The sequence below is a fragment of the Peromyscus californicus genome, unplaced genomic scaffold (genome assembly GCF_007827085.1).
Source record: "Peromyscus californicus insignis strain IS unplaced genomic scaffold, ASM782708v3 Scaffold_22__1_contigs__length_63687245, whole genome shotgun sequence".
In the NCBI taxonomy this organism is placed as follows: Eukaryota; Metazoa; Chordata; class Mammalia; order Rodentia; family Cricetidae; genus Peromyscus; species Peromyscus californicus.
Window position 1 is genome coordinate 51,032,907 of NW_026294525.1, and position 16,779 is coordinate 51,049,685.

Here is a 16,779-nt window from a genome sequence, read left to right on the forward strand (position 1 = left end):
TTGTTGTCCTTGCTCACAATACGTTTATTTATAATTATGTATTTAGGAAGATATATATATATATATATATATATATAACAGCAATTAATGAAAAAAGAGTATATGAATTTGAAAGACACAAAAAGGGGTATTGAGGGAGACCAGCTCCCTCTTATTCCCCCAGGGAACTCTTAAGCAAATGAGAAATGAGGAATTTGTAGATCAAAGTATATATATAGAGAGAGACAGTTAGAAAACATAGGATAGCCTTGGGAAGGTCTGAGTCCAAACCCACCAGCCCCTTCTGTCTCTACTAAAGGGCTTTTTAACGGAATGCTAACGGGTGGAGCAAAAGACCTCCCCCCAGCACAGCCAAGTGCAGACCATTCCAGAAACCTGGTGACCATGCAAGTGGTCAAGCCATCCCCTAATGCAACCCTGCTGTGCAAGGCAAGCTCAGATCTCACTAGAAAACCTTTGTGGTCTCCCACAGGTATGTGGGAGGGTTTGGAGGGAGGAAAGGAAAGGGGAAAATTATGTAATCATATTATCTCAAATAATAAATAATTAAAAATAAAAAGATACACTGGAGTAAAAGTTTATCCTACCAAGTATATTAGTGGGGTGCTATCAAATATTTCATATACAATAAGTAGGGAAAATTCATTCTCTTGATGTCTTAAATGCATTAGAAACTATTTTGTTAGCCCTCTCCCTTTTATCCAAGATATTCTCAATACTAAAATTTAGAGAGGAATTTTTGTTAAAATATTAGGAAAAGGGAAGGCTAGAAAAAAGAGGATATATGGGAAGATGAGAAATTGTATCATGTAATAGAGCAATTGAAGGCTTAGAATCCACAAGAGAACTCCAGCCATCTGATGGAGAAGATGACTGAAAGCAAGGATATAAAGCCATGATTCCACTTGACTTCAAACTGCTCTCCAGAGTCTTCCTTTCTTATGGAAATACTGGGACATTTTTATTCAAGTACTTAAGGGTGAAAAGCCAATGGAAACTGCATTTGTATAATAATGCTTTCGTCACCTCTATTAATTGCAGTTAAAGACTAGATAAAAATGTTTATTCCAATGATTATCTATGAAACAGTGCCTTCCATACAGAAGTCATGCACAAAACACATGTCAGAGGAACTACTGAAGACAACATTTCACTCAAATTCTCATGTAAGAGATGGCAGCTCCTACTAGCAACAGTGATTTATTTTTTTCACTCTTCAATATCATTCCCCAGGGAAGCTGGCAAACTGAAATCTGTTCCATTAATGCCAGCAGGGATGTATATGTGTGAAGAGAATAAGTAAACATTTATTGTACCTGATGGCTCAATGAACTATCCACATGAGCTTTTAAAAGACTTGAAAATACTTGCCAGGCTGTATATTTAGGATGAGCTCTGCAAACACCATTCTTCTGAAAATGTCTATTTCTAAGTCAGTTGAACTTTTTCAATCCAAACTGTTAAGTTAATCTTTGACTTGATAGTTCCATTTTTCTTTTGTTAATGCATGAATCTCCCAAAATATTCTTTAAAGTTTTTGAGATTAGGCTTTTCCTCTCTAAATCAGTGACAAAAGTATTCCAAGAATGGATTTAAAAATATATGATATTTTTCCATGTCGGCTAATACCACAACAATGGCAAATTGTCACTTATTGATGGTAAATTTAGGCAGGTTTCTTTCTGTGTTTTATATGTTAATCCATAGACAGTGTTTTGCTATTAGAACTCAGAGCCTTGCGCAAAGCTACACAAATCATTGAACACAATTTTTGAACCCAAAACGAAACCCAAAACCCAAGCTAGAGTAGACTTTGGTTAATTATAAAATAATCTTTTAAAATAAGTAAGCTGAATAGCATTCTTATTTTTTCCTTTTTTTTTTTTTTTTTTTTTTTTTTTTTTTTTTGAGACAGGGTTTCTCTGTGTAGCTTTGTGCCTTTTCCTGGAACTCACTTGGTAGCCCAGGCTGGCGTCGAACTCACAGAGATCTGCCTGACTCTGCCTCCCGAGTGCAAGCATTAAAGGCGTGTGCCACCACCGCCCGGCACATTCTTATTTTTATCCAGTCAAGGTTATTATCTATTTTGTTTGCATTTATGTATTATGAGGAGGGTAGACATTTAGATTAAAAAAACCTAAGATCATTTAAATGAGTGATTCTTAGAAGTTTTTCTTTATTATTACCTTATGTTTTTAGTAATTGTTTGGATCTCCAACAACATTCATAATATTGTTTATGGTGGTACTACATTGATAACTAAAGTAAAAATATTTAAAAACATTTATGATTAGTTAAAAATAACAAATTGTGTTTTTATTCTCATGATCTGACAGGCTCCTTGAATACACAATGGATTTTCAATTGTGGAGTTTGTTTCCATCCTTGTTACCAAATATAATTAGGTAACATGTGCATATACATAGAGAAAGGAGAGAGAAAAGGGGGAACATTCATTATTTACAAATCTTTCCTTTTACTACTATGGTAATAATTTTCAACAAAGTAGTTCTTCATAGAAATTAGTGTAACACGAATTGCTAAATGGTATTATAAAAACAAAAACAAAAACAAAAACAAAAAAACCTCAGTGCCAGCTATTGGGGTAAATTCTGAAAGATCAGAGAGACAGAACAAGCCACAGCTAACCTCACCTCGCCAACTTCTCAGCTGATCTTGTTTCTTCAAACTGGAAGCCTCTGAGTCCTCATCCAAATGGATCTCAGCTGAACTGCTGCTACAAGCCTAAAAGCTTAAAAGCCTGTAATTCCTGATTATCAGGCCTTATATACCTTTCTGCTTCCTGCCATCACTTCCAGGGATGTGTGTGTCTTTCCCAAGCAAGACATGAGATCTTAAGTGCTGGGATTAAAGGAGTGAGTCACCATGCCTGGCTGTTTCCAGTATGGCCTTGAACTCACAGAGATCCACATGGATCTCTGCCTCCAGAATGCTAGGATTAAAGGCATGTGCTACCACTGCCTAACCTCTATTTTTAATGTTGTGGCTGTTCTGTTCTCTGATCCCCAGATAAGTTTATTGGGGTGCACAATATATCAACCACAAAGTAGAAAGGCAGTGAAAGAAATATACAACTGTTTTTACAGATGTAAGAATGAAGAGTAGGAGGAGACAGGACATTTTTTCACTTGATCCAAATCACAATTCGGTGACACATTTTAACTATGTGTTCTTTTTTGAGTATCAGGGTTTATGTATCAAATGTTAAATGGGTTTAAGTACTTGAAAATTATTTATATCACTAAATAACAATAATATTTAAAAATGATTTATGATCACCTGAAATAGATTAGTGATTTGATATATTTTGAGCCATAATTGAAGGATGTTTGTCTAGGAGAGTGCACATTTCTTTAGTATCTGAAGTTATATATATTGGTATGTTTATCTGACAAAGTTATACAAAACTCAGGAGGATGACACAAAAACATCACTTGGAATTCATGGCTATCTTGTACTACATAATCAGTTTCAGGCCATACTGACATAATTAAACACTGTTTTAAATACATACATACATACATACATACATACATACATACATAAATAAATAAATAAATAAATAGGAATTCCAAGACTGGTGCCATGACCTATACCAAAGTACCTATATGTGACCATATATGTGACCAAGATAATCACACTTCAGACTTACATTTCATTGTTCTATGAGCTACTCTGATTGACTTCTACAAATTTTTTTTTTATTAAAGGTCTCATTCGCTTGCAAGAACTCATCAAAGCTCCATCAAGGTACAATCTTCGACTTAAAATCCGTCAGCTGCCAGCTGATACAAGGGATGCAAAGCCTTTGCTGAAAGAAATGAAAAGAGGCAAAGAGTTCCATGTGATCTTTGACTGCAGCCATGAAATGGCAGCAGGCATTTTAAAGCAGGTAAACTTTAAGTTAAATTCTTAGTTTTCTGATACAATTTTCTTTACCTTATGTTTTAAAGGCAATGACGTAGTGTTACATCATTAAAAAGTCGCAGAACTCATTTTAGCATGACTTTATAATAGAAAATTTGACAATTACTTTCAGTTAATTTGTTTTAGGAAAAATGTAATAAGAATATTGCAGGTCTTCAAAACATTGCAATTTTGAAGCTAATTTCAATTGACTGTTGATTAATGTGGCAGATTTTTTTTTTCGGAATGAGGGAAAAAAAGAATCCATGAATAACATATCCAACCAGTAGTATAAAACAGATAAAGATGAGACAGATTCATCCTCTATCTAGTATCTAATGCTTTACATATGTGCTCTTTTTCCACCATCCCCACAAACAAAGGAAACTGGGCTATCTCAGTCTAATCTCAGAGAGACTGAGTGACTTGAACAGCATGCACTAGCAAGGAAAGTGCAGAGAAGTCAGCACCCAACCAAGTGATGTTCTCAGTATTCATTCCACAATAAAGCCTTGCCTTCCTAAAAGGAAACTTCAAACAGCAACAAGTACAATAACATTACATCAACACTAATCCTAACTGCAATCTAGAGGGTAGGAATTATTTAGTAGTCTCTCTTATAAATGAGGGGTTGGTGCTGAAGACTAAATGCAGAACATCATGTACTTATTGAGTCATAAAATGTGGATTTGAACTCACATCTTTGTTTTTGTCTTTTAATCTTATAAAATATTGGGCTAACATTATGGTAGTTTGGGTAAATTAGTAAATTGTGCTTTAAGCCTTTGAATATAGGATAAAATACCTGTAGTGGAGAGTGGTGAAAATTTAGATGTCAAATTATATTCCATTAAATATAACTACCACTAACAAATGCTTGCTATAACATGGTTGTTTTATTAAGCACGTATTTGTCCAATATTCCAGTATGAATGTTGGTTTTACTGCAGTGAAATATTTCATTGATTTGGATATTGCTCTAGCTTTATATGTAGGTAATAAAGTATATAAGGGATTATGCTTGGCTTTGTTTTTTAATTTGTGTCAGTATGGTTATAATAATGGAATAAACACTAAAAGCAAAAGTGAAGATTTTTCACATGCTTTCCAAACAGTACCTGATCACATTTAGAAAAACAGTCTTCTCTTTACTCCTGACAGCGAATGAGCTTGCACATGTTCTCTGGGCCTTCAACAAGCAATAGATCAGGTTTTTCTTTTCAGATCTAACTGATTTGTGCTTGCTGTCTGGAAGATGAGAAAACCTCCAATAACAGAGTGCATTCTTCCTCCTATTAGGTGTATCCATTATTTTATATCTTTCCTTAGATAAACTCTGCTCTATTTGAAAATGAAGACAAACCCCAAACAATATTTAAATATACTCAGTGAAGATATTGTCTTCACCAGATTGGCCTGTGTGGCATTTTCTTGATTTCCAATTGATGGGAATAGGGCTCAGCCCACTGTGGGTGGTGCCTTTCCTGGGCAGGTGGTCCTGGGTTCTATATGAATGCTAGCTGGAAGTAAGCCAGAGACCACGGCAATCACTGTTCCTTTATGGTCTCAGTTTTAATTCCTGCCTCCAGCTCCTGCCCTGACTTCCCTGAATGATGGAATATGACTCTAGGACAGTGGTTCTCAACCTTCCTAATGCTGACTCCCTTTAATGCAGTTTGCCATGTTGTGGAGACCCCCAAACATAAAATTACTTTGTTGCTACTTCATAACTGTAATTTGCTATTGTTATTAATCATAATGTAAATATCTGTGTTTTCCAATGATCTTCGGTGATTCCTGTAAAAGGATCATTCAACCCCTCAAAGGAGTCACAACCCACAGGTTGAGAATACTGCTCCAAATCAAAAGCCAAATAAACCCTTTCCTCCCCACATTGTGTTAGGTCATGGTGTTTATCACAACAATGGGAATCAAACTAAGCACAGGATGCAGTGTGATGTGATGTATGTGTATTTCTGAGATTATTCGACATTGGCTGATGTAGGACTACCAAAGATACACATTCAGAGCTGAACAGCAAAAGTAGATGAGCTTTCAGAAAGAGTGCTCCATCTAAGAACTATTAGGAAAAGTAAAAAATGATAGCCTTAGTCAGCTTAATCTGTTGTTTTCTGAAAAAAATAAATATTTTTTCAAACTAACTGCATTTTTTGCCTGAGACCTTTGAGAGTGAAGCTCGGGGCTTACTAAGTTTCCTTAGAGGCACATTTCATGCACTAATCGATGGCCATGCCTTAGAAGCAGATAATTCCCCCTCTATTCAAATTTCTGACAGAGGATTCCCTAGGGCAAAACCAAGATGCTCTGAAGTAAAACCGCAGGAGGACATTCTATCACATAGGAAAAACATAACCAAGGACTTCAAAGTTGAGATCACATAATGTGAAATAAAAACCTTCATCTAGGAAAAAAATGTAAAAGCTAATACAAATATACCCCACAACAGCTTGTTATAAAATAAAATTAATATTTGATACGTATTTTCTCCCTGACCTTCACTTTTGTTACAATATTATTGTGAACAATATTATTACTAAATCTAACTGGCAGAGTAAATACCTTGCACATTATATGCCTGGATGACAAAATAGCTTCATAGTTCAGATCCCTAATTTATCTTAAATAAATTAATCTTTGGTCTTCTTAAAAATATGATGTATGTTACAATGTATTTCTTTTGAGGCTTCTCAGGTAATATCATACTCATGAAGGTGCAGATATATTTTCTTTATGTAGTTTGAGGTTTGGGAAGACACATTAATGTATAGTTAAAGAAAGAAACAGAGCAAGTGGCTATTAAACTAATCTTTGAGATAATAGTCCTCTTTTTCTGAGGTTACCAGATGAGTACTTATATTTTTAGATCATATATTATAGTTTATGGTTGATTCTTGGTTTCAAAATCAAAGTTTGGAAAAATGTCAAATAAAGCCATAAACCATCCCAGTTTATATTATAGACTTCTCTTCCATGTAATAAAGAAGAAACCTGTGGCTCCAGTAGAACACTCATGTCAGAAACAAGCCTACCCCACTCGCTTACCATGACTCAGCTCCCATCCCCAGGGCCCCAGCACAGTTTCACATGCTGGCCTGTAATATACAAATGTACAAAGTTACAAATTATTAAGGAAAGGGGAGGATTTTTTAGAATTCATGTATCTTTAGAATTCTCATAATTTTGAGAATACATAACATGTACTTTTATAAAATGGCACGGATAAATATGTAGGAAGAAGTCCAAATTGAATACCATTAGTTTGTGGTGGTTAGAATGGAGTTGGGAGGCACAATAAATAGAGACCCATGATCGTGGGATGTGTTTCCTGAAACATTAAACTGTGCATCAGGTTTAAGCTGAATTGGACTGAGTTAAGCTGCTGTTTTTCTTTTTCTTTCTTTCTTTCTTTTTTTTTTAAATCTCTAGTGGCAATCCTGTATTCCATATACAGAATAGGACCACAACCGACTTTGTCTTATAGAGAAACATTCCCTTCTGACAGCAATGGTCATAATTTCTAGACCAGTCTTGTAGTTGCCATTCTCCTTTCAGGCTAAACCTATAAATATACTTTTGTAGTATGAAGATCTATGTGCATTTAGCCTAGACAGTTCTCAGACATTTTACCTGGTGCTCATTGACTTGAGGAACTTTGTTCTCACATTTCATGTCTCCAAATGTCTTTTAGTCAGTTCTAGACTCCAAATACTAAAGATGAATTCATCTTTACTCTGTTGGGCAATTTATCTTTGTTGTGGCTTAGTTTCCTGTCAGTGCATATAATAGTTGAACCTGCATTATAACATTTTTATAGTTTAAATATTCAGTATACTTATTTAACTTTTTATATACTTTAGTAATATTAATGATATTTTATTTGTACTACTTATTCTTTATCCATTTCTGCGCATTTTGAGCTAAATGATTTTAGAAACAAGGATACTATTGATTGATTGTGGAGAAGAGCAGGCTTCTGCACCTTTTGTTGGCAGCAAACATTCTCTACCATAACAGATAATGTAAATGTTTAATGAGGAAAATATCCCTTTATTTTTCTTATGGTTACTTGACCAGAGGCTATAGAATTGTTATTAATTCAAGAAAAAGAAATCTGTGACTTTTTACCCTAAATAATTTTTCTGTGTTTAAGTCTTTGATTTACCAAGCATTAATTAATTATTACATATGTTTCATTTTTTGAAGTGGCTATTCTTTTTTACTGAATGACTCATGTTAAAAATTATAATTTCTACTCTACTTAATTGGTGAATGCCTACCGATGTCTATGAAGCTTACCTGTTCATTGCACACAGGTTGTAGCTGAGAAAGCTACTTAGCAAATGATTTTTGCATCTTTAATAGTGTCGGGGAGACTATTAGATGAGAATACTTGCTTCCAACTAGGAGCTCTTCCTTCAGCTAAAACAACGCATGGGTTTTCAGTTCCCACTGTCAGTTATTATTCAGTTCCCTCTTTTTTAGAGGTGAAAAGACAGGCATATTTCTCATCACTGCAAATTTTAATACAAAAAGTACTTGATCTAAGATCATTGACAGTCCAAAATTGGTAAGAGCTGTAGAAAAGGGAAACAAAACCGGTAATTTTCATCTGGTCTTTGAATAAAGCCAAATGATTCTGTTAATTATCCATATTTTTCACAAGTTATGATAAACATTTCCTTCATTAATGTTAAGATCATGTCTCAGGTGCTGAGAAAAGGCACTATTTTACATTGTTCTTTGCAGCTCTTTTTGATAATATCTCAAAAAAGCAAATCAAATAAAAGGATGCCTCTCACTAGGATATTTGTAGTGAGTATATTGCAAACACAAGGAACAGACATGTGCTAATATCAAGTTTTACATCAGTTTTAATGCTGTCAAAATGTAATACTATCAGGCTTACCATTGCAAACATTTAAGGAATAGCTTTGCTGTCAGAAGAATTAGTTCAAACATCCTTTTAATAACAACTAATTTTTTTTACTACTGTGAAAATTCAATTTCATGTATCACGAGTAATTGAGGTTAATTATTCATCAAATTGTATATTTTATCATTACCTGTCACTGAAATAATATATTTCATATTATGTATACCTTTAATGTTAATATTTTTGTTTCTTTTAATTCTTTACCTCTTAGGCATTAGCTATGGGGATGATGACAGAATACTATCATTATATATTTACTACTCTGGTAAGTAAGTTATTAAAACATAAAATATAATGCTGTAGATTTTATTACCATGACTCATAAAAAGGAAAATGTGGTTTTGAGTGAGAAGAAATAATGTAATGAATAGCACATTTCTACTTTATATTATTTTGATACAACCTGTAAGGAATCATGAGACAGAACTAATAACTCTTGAGGGGATGCTGATGGTTTTGAAATAATATCATTTCAGTTATCAGTTGAAAGTGTTGTGTCTGTTTATGTGGCTCCAGAGACTTTAAAGGAATAGAGGGATTTAAAATAACGAAAAACGATCTGTTAGACAGCCATTATGTCTTATGTTATTATCTCTGCTCTGTTTTGTTTGTTGTTTGTTTGTTTATTGGCTGGATTTGGGTGTGTTTTGCAAATCAGGCTTTTCTAATTGCCCTTTCAGTTGATTAAATGTCCATGTTTAGTAACTTTTTAGGTCAATATGACTTAATTGACAATAATTAAATTGTATGTTACCTTAAATTCATCTTTAAATACCCATGACATTTTCTTTATTATGCATGAGGAATTGTCTTTGCTGCTTTATAAATGGTTGTTGACTGCCCTCCCTTCTGTCCCCTCCCTCCTCCTTCGCTCCCTTCCCTCTGTTGTAGTGCAGTGCAGCCCAGGATGTCTTTGAACTTGCAATCCTGCCTGTGTCTTGTGATTGCTGGGATTATATGTGTGCTTCTCCAGGCCACGCTTCACTTGTATTTCTTTCTCCATGTAGTTTACGGTTCTGATTTCTACTGTGAAGTAACTTTCTATCTCTTTCACTAATCCTTTCTTTCTCAATTTCAGCCTGCATCCTGTTTTCCTTTTGCCTTAAGATTTTCATATCTTCAATGATCAGTTATCACCTTTGCTTAGATAATGACTAAATGCATGTGTATAATTTTCATGGTTATTATAGTTCAATTCTAAATATGTGGTATTGATATAAATTTTAAAAATTAAATTTTAATTTATTTTCCCCAAATCAATTCCTTTTTTATTTCATTCAAAACTTTAAGTATTATTGATTCTTATATCATCCATAAAATTCCACTTTTCTCTATAGTTTCCCTAGCAGAATTTTTTTCTCTTCCATTGGTGAACAGTCCAGACATGTTCTTGCTATTTATTTTAAAGTGTTGAAATTACTTTCCTTGCTTTTACAGTTATTAAAGTCCAGTTGTTCTCAGTAGCTTTCTGAGCAACAACGATACCTCCAGGCAGGACTCTTTGCACTGCTGGCTGTGTGTTACACACAAGCACCAGCGCTGGGTCTGCTGTGTTGGTGCATCACCTCTTCCTTGATGGCTTTTACAGTTTATCAGAAGCCTGGTAGTAGGGTGGAGAAGATGGCGTGATCACCTTTCCTTATCACATGTTTCCACATAATGCTATTGCAACTTGATTCCACATAACTGTAAAATTTTGAAAAAAATCATATCTCATAGTTAAGATTAGAATAAAACATGTATTCTAGGATAGTTACAACAAATTAGCCTGTAACTAAAGGTATGGACTTCTTTAACTATAACCCAAACTTTCCATTTTCTTTGCTCTGAATCTCTTTTATGAAGTCTCTTTTGCAATCAAATTGATTTCAGTCAATCTTGTCATAGGAGTCACACTTTATATTTTCTCACTATTATTTCTACTTATATGTTGAATGCCCTTGACTTTATCAATATCCTGGTCATTCTTTAAAGACAGATGCATGTGAGGTGATGCAGGACAGATTTCTTTATCTTCCAAAGTACATGGTTGAGACCCATCTGAGCAAAAGACAGGATAACTGGACAAAAATATTTATGTTCTTTGCTAAGCTGTTGTTACTGACATGGTGGTCACAGGGAGAGTGAGCTCTCTGTTTTTATGTTGTGGTTTGCTGAAGAGTTGATAGCTGTTTGTAAATATGATTGGATAAAAATGGTATCATCTAGGTAAACTAGGTGAAATAGAGAAATCTGTTTATTCAGATTCTCTAGAACTGAGAAACTTTCAAATACTGGCCAGCAATTTTCTGGAAAGAAAGACTTCCCTCCACATTTTTTTATTAAATTTGTTCTGTGAAAAATCCACAAATGTTTATAGTGCATTCTGTTTATTCTCACCACCACCTTCTCTTATTTCCTTCCCACTCTGTCGTGCCCTGTCCTCCTCTATGCAGGTCTCTTTTTCACGTTTGTGTCTTTTTGTTTAGTTTGTGACCTATGGACTTTAATTAGGACCATATGAGTGTCAGTGAGGGGAACCCCCACTGGGACCTCGTAAGCTCACTGTTTGGTACACAATTAAAAAAAACAATGACTATTTATCCCTCAGAATCTATAATAACCGATGGATCAACAGGAAGGGTAGGGCCCCATAGTCCATGTTTATGATTGGTTGCTGACAGCTTGAATCTTATGCAGGCCCCGTGTAGGCAAGACAGTTGCTGAGATCATGTTGGCAATGCCTGTGCCATGCCTTGAAGTTAACATTTTTACAACCTGTCACTCTATCTCCACCTCTGTTCTTTCTGCTTTCTCTTCCTTTTAGAGAAAATATTATAAATGTCCTGTTTAACACTAAACCCTCAGCAGTCACCTATTCTAGGACCTTGAGCAGCCATGAGTCTGCATTTTGCCCTGTTCACTGTCTGGGATTGCTGCTCCAACAGTGAGATACTGTGTGGTAGACAAAAGAGGCTCATATAACCTATATTTAAAGGATGTAGACTAAAGGAGTTCTTTTATGGCCCCACTCTGGGAGAGAAAGTTGAGAGAAGGTCAGAGAGTAAACTTTTTGCTTCTATACTTTTCTGTTTCCTTTATCTTAAAATACTCAGGATGCTAAGCCTCCATATTTTATGTAAAGTGGTTTGAGCCACATTACAACTTAGATCCTGTTATGTGAAATATCATTCACAATAAAAATCACCAAGTGGCTTATTTGTTTTTAACTTCAAATTCCCTTATCATTTTAAATATTTTCTCTCTTGATATATATTGCTATACATTAATTGTTTCCTTCTTCTTTTTGTGGTGAAAAAGTATATTTAGAATTAGCCAGCTGGACTCAGTTTAGATGATCCCAATTTTGTTGGCAACATCCAGAGCATCATAGTCAGGAGCCAACCGAACATACGCCTTCTTCTCTCCATCAGGCCTTATGAGGGTGTTGACTTTGGCCACATCAATGTCATAGAGTTTCTTCACAGCCTGTTTGATCTGGTGCTTGTTGGCCTTGACATCCACAATGAACACAAGTGTGTTGTCTTCTATCTTCTTCATGGCTGACTCAGTGGTCAGGGGGAATTTGATGATGGCATAGTGGTCAAGCTTGTTTCTCCTGGGTGCGCTCTTTTGAGGATATTTAGGCTGCCTCCTGAGCCGCAGGGTCTTGGGCCGCCGGAACGTGGGTGACGTGCGGATCTTCTTCTTTTTGTGGCTGTGGACGCCTTTCAGCACTGCCTTCTTGGCTTTCAAGGCCTTCGCTTTGGCTTCGGCTTTGGGAGGGGCAGGAGCTTCCTTCTTTGCTTTCGGCGCCATCTTGGTGAAAAGCTGTTTCCTTCTTGAGTAAAGTATATCTCATCTCTTTGGATAGATCATATAAATTGAATACTAAAATTGTAAAGATTCCTCTGCAAGGAAGTGTACAACACAGGACAATGCCAGTTGCTTTCCTCTGTATTTTATGCCTGCCCCCTAAAAGGTACAGCAGAGTAGGAAGCAAGGTGTACACAGGATCAGTGACATTCATGTGCCTTGGGTTTCAGTGCGCCTGGGAAGAGCTTTTCTCCTGGAAGTTAGAAAGTGGAGGAAGTCTCTAATGCTGTGTGTCCATATGACGGTCAACTTCATTGACAGCTTTGGCCTCATGTCTCCCAGGAAAACTAATAGGCAAAACAAAAGTTTTCATGGTGAACATTGTAGAAGTCAACAGAAACAACGTACATTATGGTGAGGCTCCAGATGGGCCTTTGCAACAAAGGAAGCACAAATTTCCTACAGCCAAAAAGATGAGTAATGTTAACAACTTTTTCTCATCTTTCATATAATTATTAATTAGAGCATTATTTCATATTTGGCTTCTACAAAGTAAAAGAAAAAAAACAAAACAAAAAAAAACCAAACAAACAAACAAAAAGCAACCCAGACAAAAACAAAAATAAAATGTGACTAACTGGTTAAGAAGCAGGGCAAAGGAAAAAAATACTTCTGTTAAAATATAAGGCCAAACTATCCTCAACAAAAGAAAGATTATAAAAATAGTAAATGTATGTTAGAGAAAGAATGTATGTTATTCTGTTGCTTAAATTATAATGCAGTCAATAGATTTGTGTTCATGTGTAGAGTATACATATTTGCCTTGCTAAACATGAGGGTAGTTGATTTGGATCTAATTGATTTTTAATGCTTGACATCACTTGAGATGCACTGCTCTAAGTTTCCTGAGGAAGGTAAGAAGTGATGATTTCAGCACTGTAAGTTTGTGAATAAAGTCTGCTTTCGGTAACACAAGGAAATTTCTGTTTCAGGATCTCTTTGCTCTTGATGTGGAGCCCTACAGATACAGTGGCGTAAATATGACAGGGTTCAGAATACTAAATACAGAGAATACCCAAGTCTCCTCCATCATTGAAAAGTGGTCTATGGAACGGTTGCAGGCACCCCCAAAACCCGACTCAGGTTTGCTGGATGGATTTATGACGGTATGAATACCTATTTAAAAATCAGTCTGTTTTAAGTTGCATAAGTCATTAAATCCCCTGGGTGTAAACAGTAGTTTGATGTTTTGACTGAAAAGTTATATAGCAGAGGAATGATTGCAAATAATTCTATTAGCTTTACATTGTTAATGCTCTAGAGGTGGTGGGACATGGGAGAATGGAGCTGATAAATGAGGTGAACTAAAGTCTCATGCAGTAGCCAAGTTTATTCAGTTCCTCAGACAGTTTGTACTCTGAGGGTTAAGAGTTGTCACATGAGGAAAGTTCTCATGAGTTCAAGTTGTATACAATCACAAGGACAAGCCACACATGGCAAAAACATTTTTCCCTAGAGGCATATAAAGGATAGTTTAAATATTTAATTGAATAACAACAGCAGCAATAATGAATAATATGAAGTGAACTCACTATTATCCACTACACTAGGGAGGGGCACAAAAGCACATTCCAAGAACAATTCTGTGTTTTGAAGAAACTGGGGTCACAAGGCTCTTTTCTTGTTTCTTGTAATTTTAGTACAAGCACTCAAAACTCCCCTTCATGACTCCATTCCTGGACTGTGTTCTGACATGTCCCCATTTTTAAAACTTTTTTAATAGTAGGCTATTTAGAGTTGTTTTGATTTGAGATATTATAGATAAATCTAATTGTCATTTGATGCATGAGTATCCTATAAGCAAGCAAATTGTAAACACAATGATAATATTAGACTAGTGAAAACATTATGTGTTATACTCTAACAAAGATCCATACTACATCCAGTACTATTATTTACATTATGATATTGATCAGAAAAAAATCTAGAGAATAGCTTGAAAAGTGACCCATATGATTATTAGTTCTATTATCTTGTAGAAAGTAAGTACACATTTATATCTAATAGGAATACAAATGTTGTAAGGTCCTGTGCAAATGCCAAGAGATTCAAATCCCTAGGAAAACTTAGAATCAGTCTGTCCTTCAGATGAATGAATCAGTGTATTATGGTCCCAAGGTCTAGTCATTCGTGAAGTAACTTAACTTGACCCCAGATGGGCAGACTTGACTTTTGATGATATGATTGACTGCCCGTTAGCTGTAGATTTGCTCTCTTTCTAGTGATTTCTGCTATCTTTCCTATTGTCTCCTTGCCCTCTTCTTTTGTTCTTGATGGCCTGGGATTTGCAGAGCTAAAGCAGAATCATAGTGTATCAGTGTGTCCATCTGCAATGGTGGATGCTGAAGTGCACACAGGCCTGTTTGAAAGCAATTCAGAATGTTCTCTGGAGCTCTCAAACATATCACCTTGAGAAAATTTTTAAAAATTAAGAGTAAATAAAGTGCAAGAAGATCCCTTGGTGCTGACCTTTTAAATTTTTTAAAATAATTGTTATTTTAATATTCTATGTGCTTTTTCAATTATGTCCTGGCCTTGAGAATAATAAGGAATGACTGTAGTATGATCAATATTCCATTCTTTACAAAAGTTCTTATTTTTTTTAATACTATAGGCTAGTCCATTGTCCATTTTTATAGAAGTAGGTACTTCTGTAACAGCAAAAGTTTGTATAAGAAAAAAGTATACTGCAGAAGAATTCTCTGAGTAGTTAGTAGCTAGGTTCAGTCCAAAGAAATTTAGAATATGTATCAATGCAAAAATGCAGGTATGGCATCCGGGGCACAAAACCAAAGTTAGTAGCATCCGTTTGCCAGAATTCATTAGCAATTTTACCTCTGTGATTAACTCCAGCTATCCGACCATGACAGAATAAGGGAGCACAGATAGGATATTCCTGCACAATTTGTCTCTCTTGTCCAAGCAGGATATGGTATTGTACATGAAATCTGTTAGTGTGTAGGTGTTCTTATTGATGTTTCCATTAGGGCAGGTTAATACATCAGCTTGATTGTTTCCTTCTGCAATAAAATAAGGGAGGTTAGTGTGTGCACAAGTATGAGTAATAAACAAAAGATGTATGTTAGTTTTAACCAGATGTTGTACTTTCTGTAGCAATGGGAGCAAAATAGAATGAAAAAATGAAATTAAAGCAGTTTCTATTGCTGAAAATAATCCTACAACATAAGCAGAATTTGAAATAATATTTAAGCATTTATAAATTAACCATCATAGATGAACCAAAATAGCCATTCCACAAATTGGACTGAGGAAAAATAAGTATTAATAAAGTGATGAATTTCTAGACCATAAATCTCTCCTGTACTCTTAGATGAGCCATCAATAAAATAAGTATCTGTCTGTGGAATGGGTGAAGGTTGAACAATTTTTGTAATCACAAATTCGGTTCATATGAGAAAATCCTATAGATTATCAGCTGGATAATGATTTCCTATCCTTCCATGGTAATCTGAAAATGAAATTTGGGTCCATAGAGTCCTATAATGATCTTAAAAACTATTGTTAGTTAAAAAAATGTAGTACCACATGGATCAAATCCATATAATTGTTTATATCTGGTCTTCCCTTGGTTTACTAATTGAGCAAGAACAGTAAGCTAAGAAGTTAGTATTTTATGGCCTTGTGTAGTAAATAAATTCATTCCAAAGGTTTATCCTATTGTGCTATAATATCTGTAGGAGACAATTTAGTGGGAAAAAAATAAGTAAGTGTAAAGAAAGTGAAGGATTCAGAGGATACACAAATGCCTTGTTTAGTCTGAATTCAAATAGCTGTAGTTCTTCCTTTACCTTTCAAGATCATATGCGAGGACTATATGACACCTCTTCTTCTAGAGTTTTAAGTGGATTGGTTAGTAGACAATTAGGTATTCCCAAAATGGGACATAGCCAATTAATGTTCCCTAGTAATTTCTGAAAGTCATTGTTTTTAAGTTGTCTTGCCAAATGGACATTTTGGGGGGTGTGGCTTAGCAGTTGTTCTAGTAACTAGTTGTCCCAAATATTACACAGTTTCTGATCTTT

The 16,779-nt window shown here is 35.2% G+C and overlaps 2 protein-coding genes across 8 annotated transcripts in view; one reads left to right on the forward strand and one right to left on the reverse strand.

Moving 5' to 3' along the window:
• The window catches only part of Grik2 (glutamate ionotropic receptor kainate type subunit 2), a 631,845-nt gene that overhangs the window by 258,570 nt on the left and 356,496 nt on the right, over positions 1-16,779 (forward strand). For all 7 annotated transcript variants that reach the window (XM_052751379.1, XM_052751385.1, XM_052751382.1 and 4 more), the window contains 3 exons: positions 3,732-3,913; positions 9,093-9,146; positions 13,669-13,842. In XM_052751379.1, the coding sequence (XP_052607339.1) occupies positions 3,732-3,913; positions 9,093-9,146; positions 13,669-13,842 (410 nt within the window). The remainder of the gene's footprint in view (positions 1-3,731; positions 3,914-9,092; positions 9,147-13,668; positions 13,843-16,779) is intronic.
• LOC128118633 (60S ribosomal protein L23a-like) lies at positions 12,181-12,679 on the reverse strand. Its single transcript, XM_052751386.1, has one exon. It carries the CDS (start codon positions 12,677-12,679, stop codon positions 12,212-12,214), a length of 468 nt encoding a protein of 155 aa, XP_052607346.1. The 3' UTR covers positions 12,181-12,211.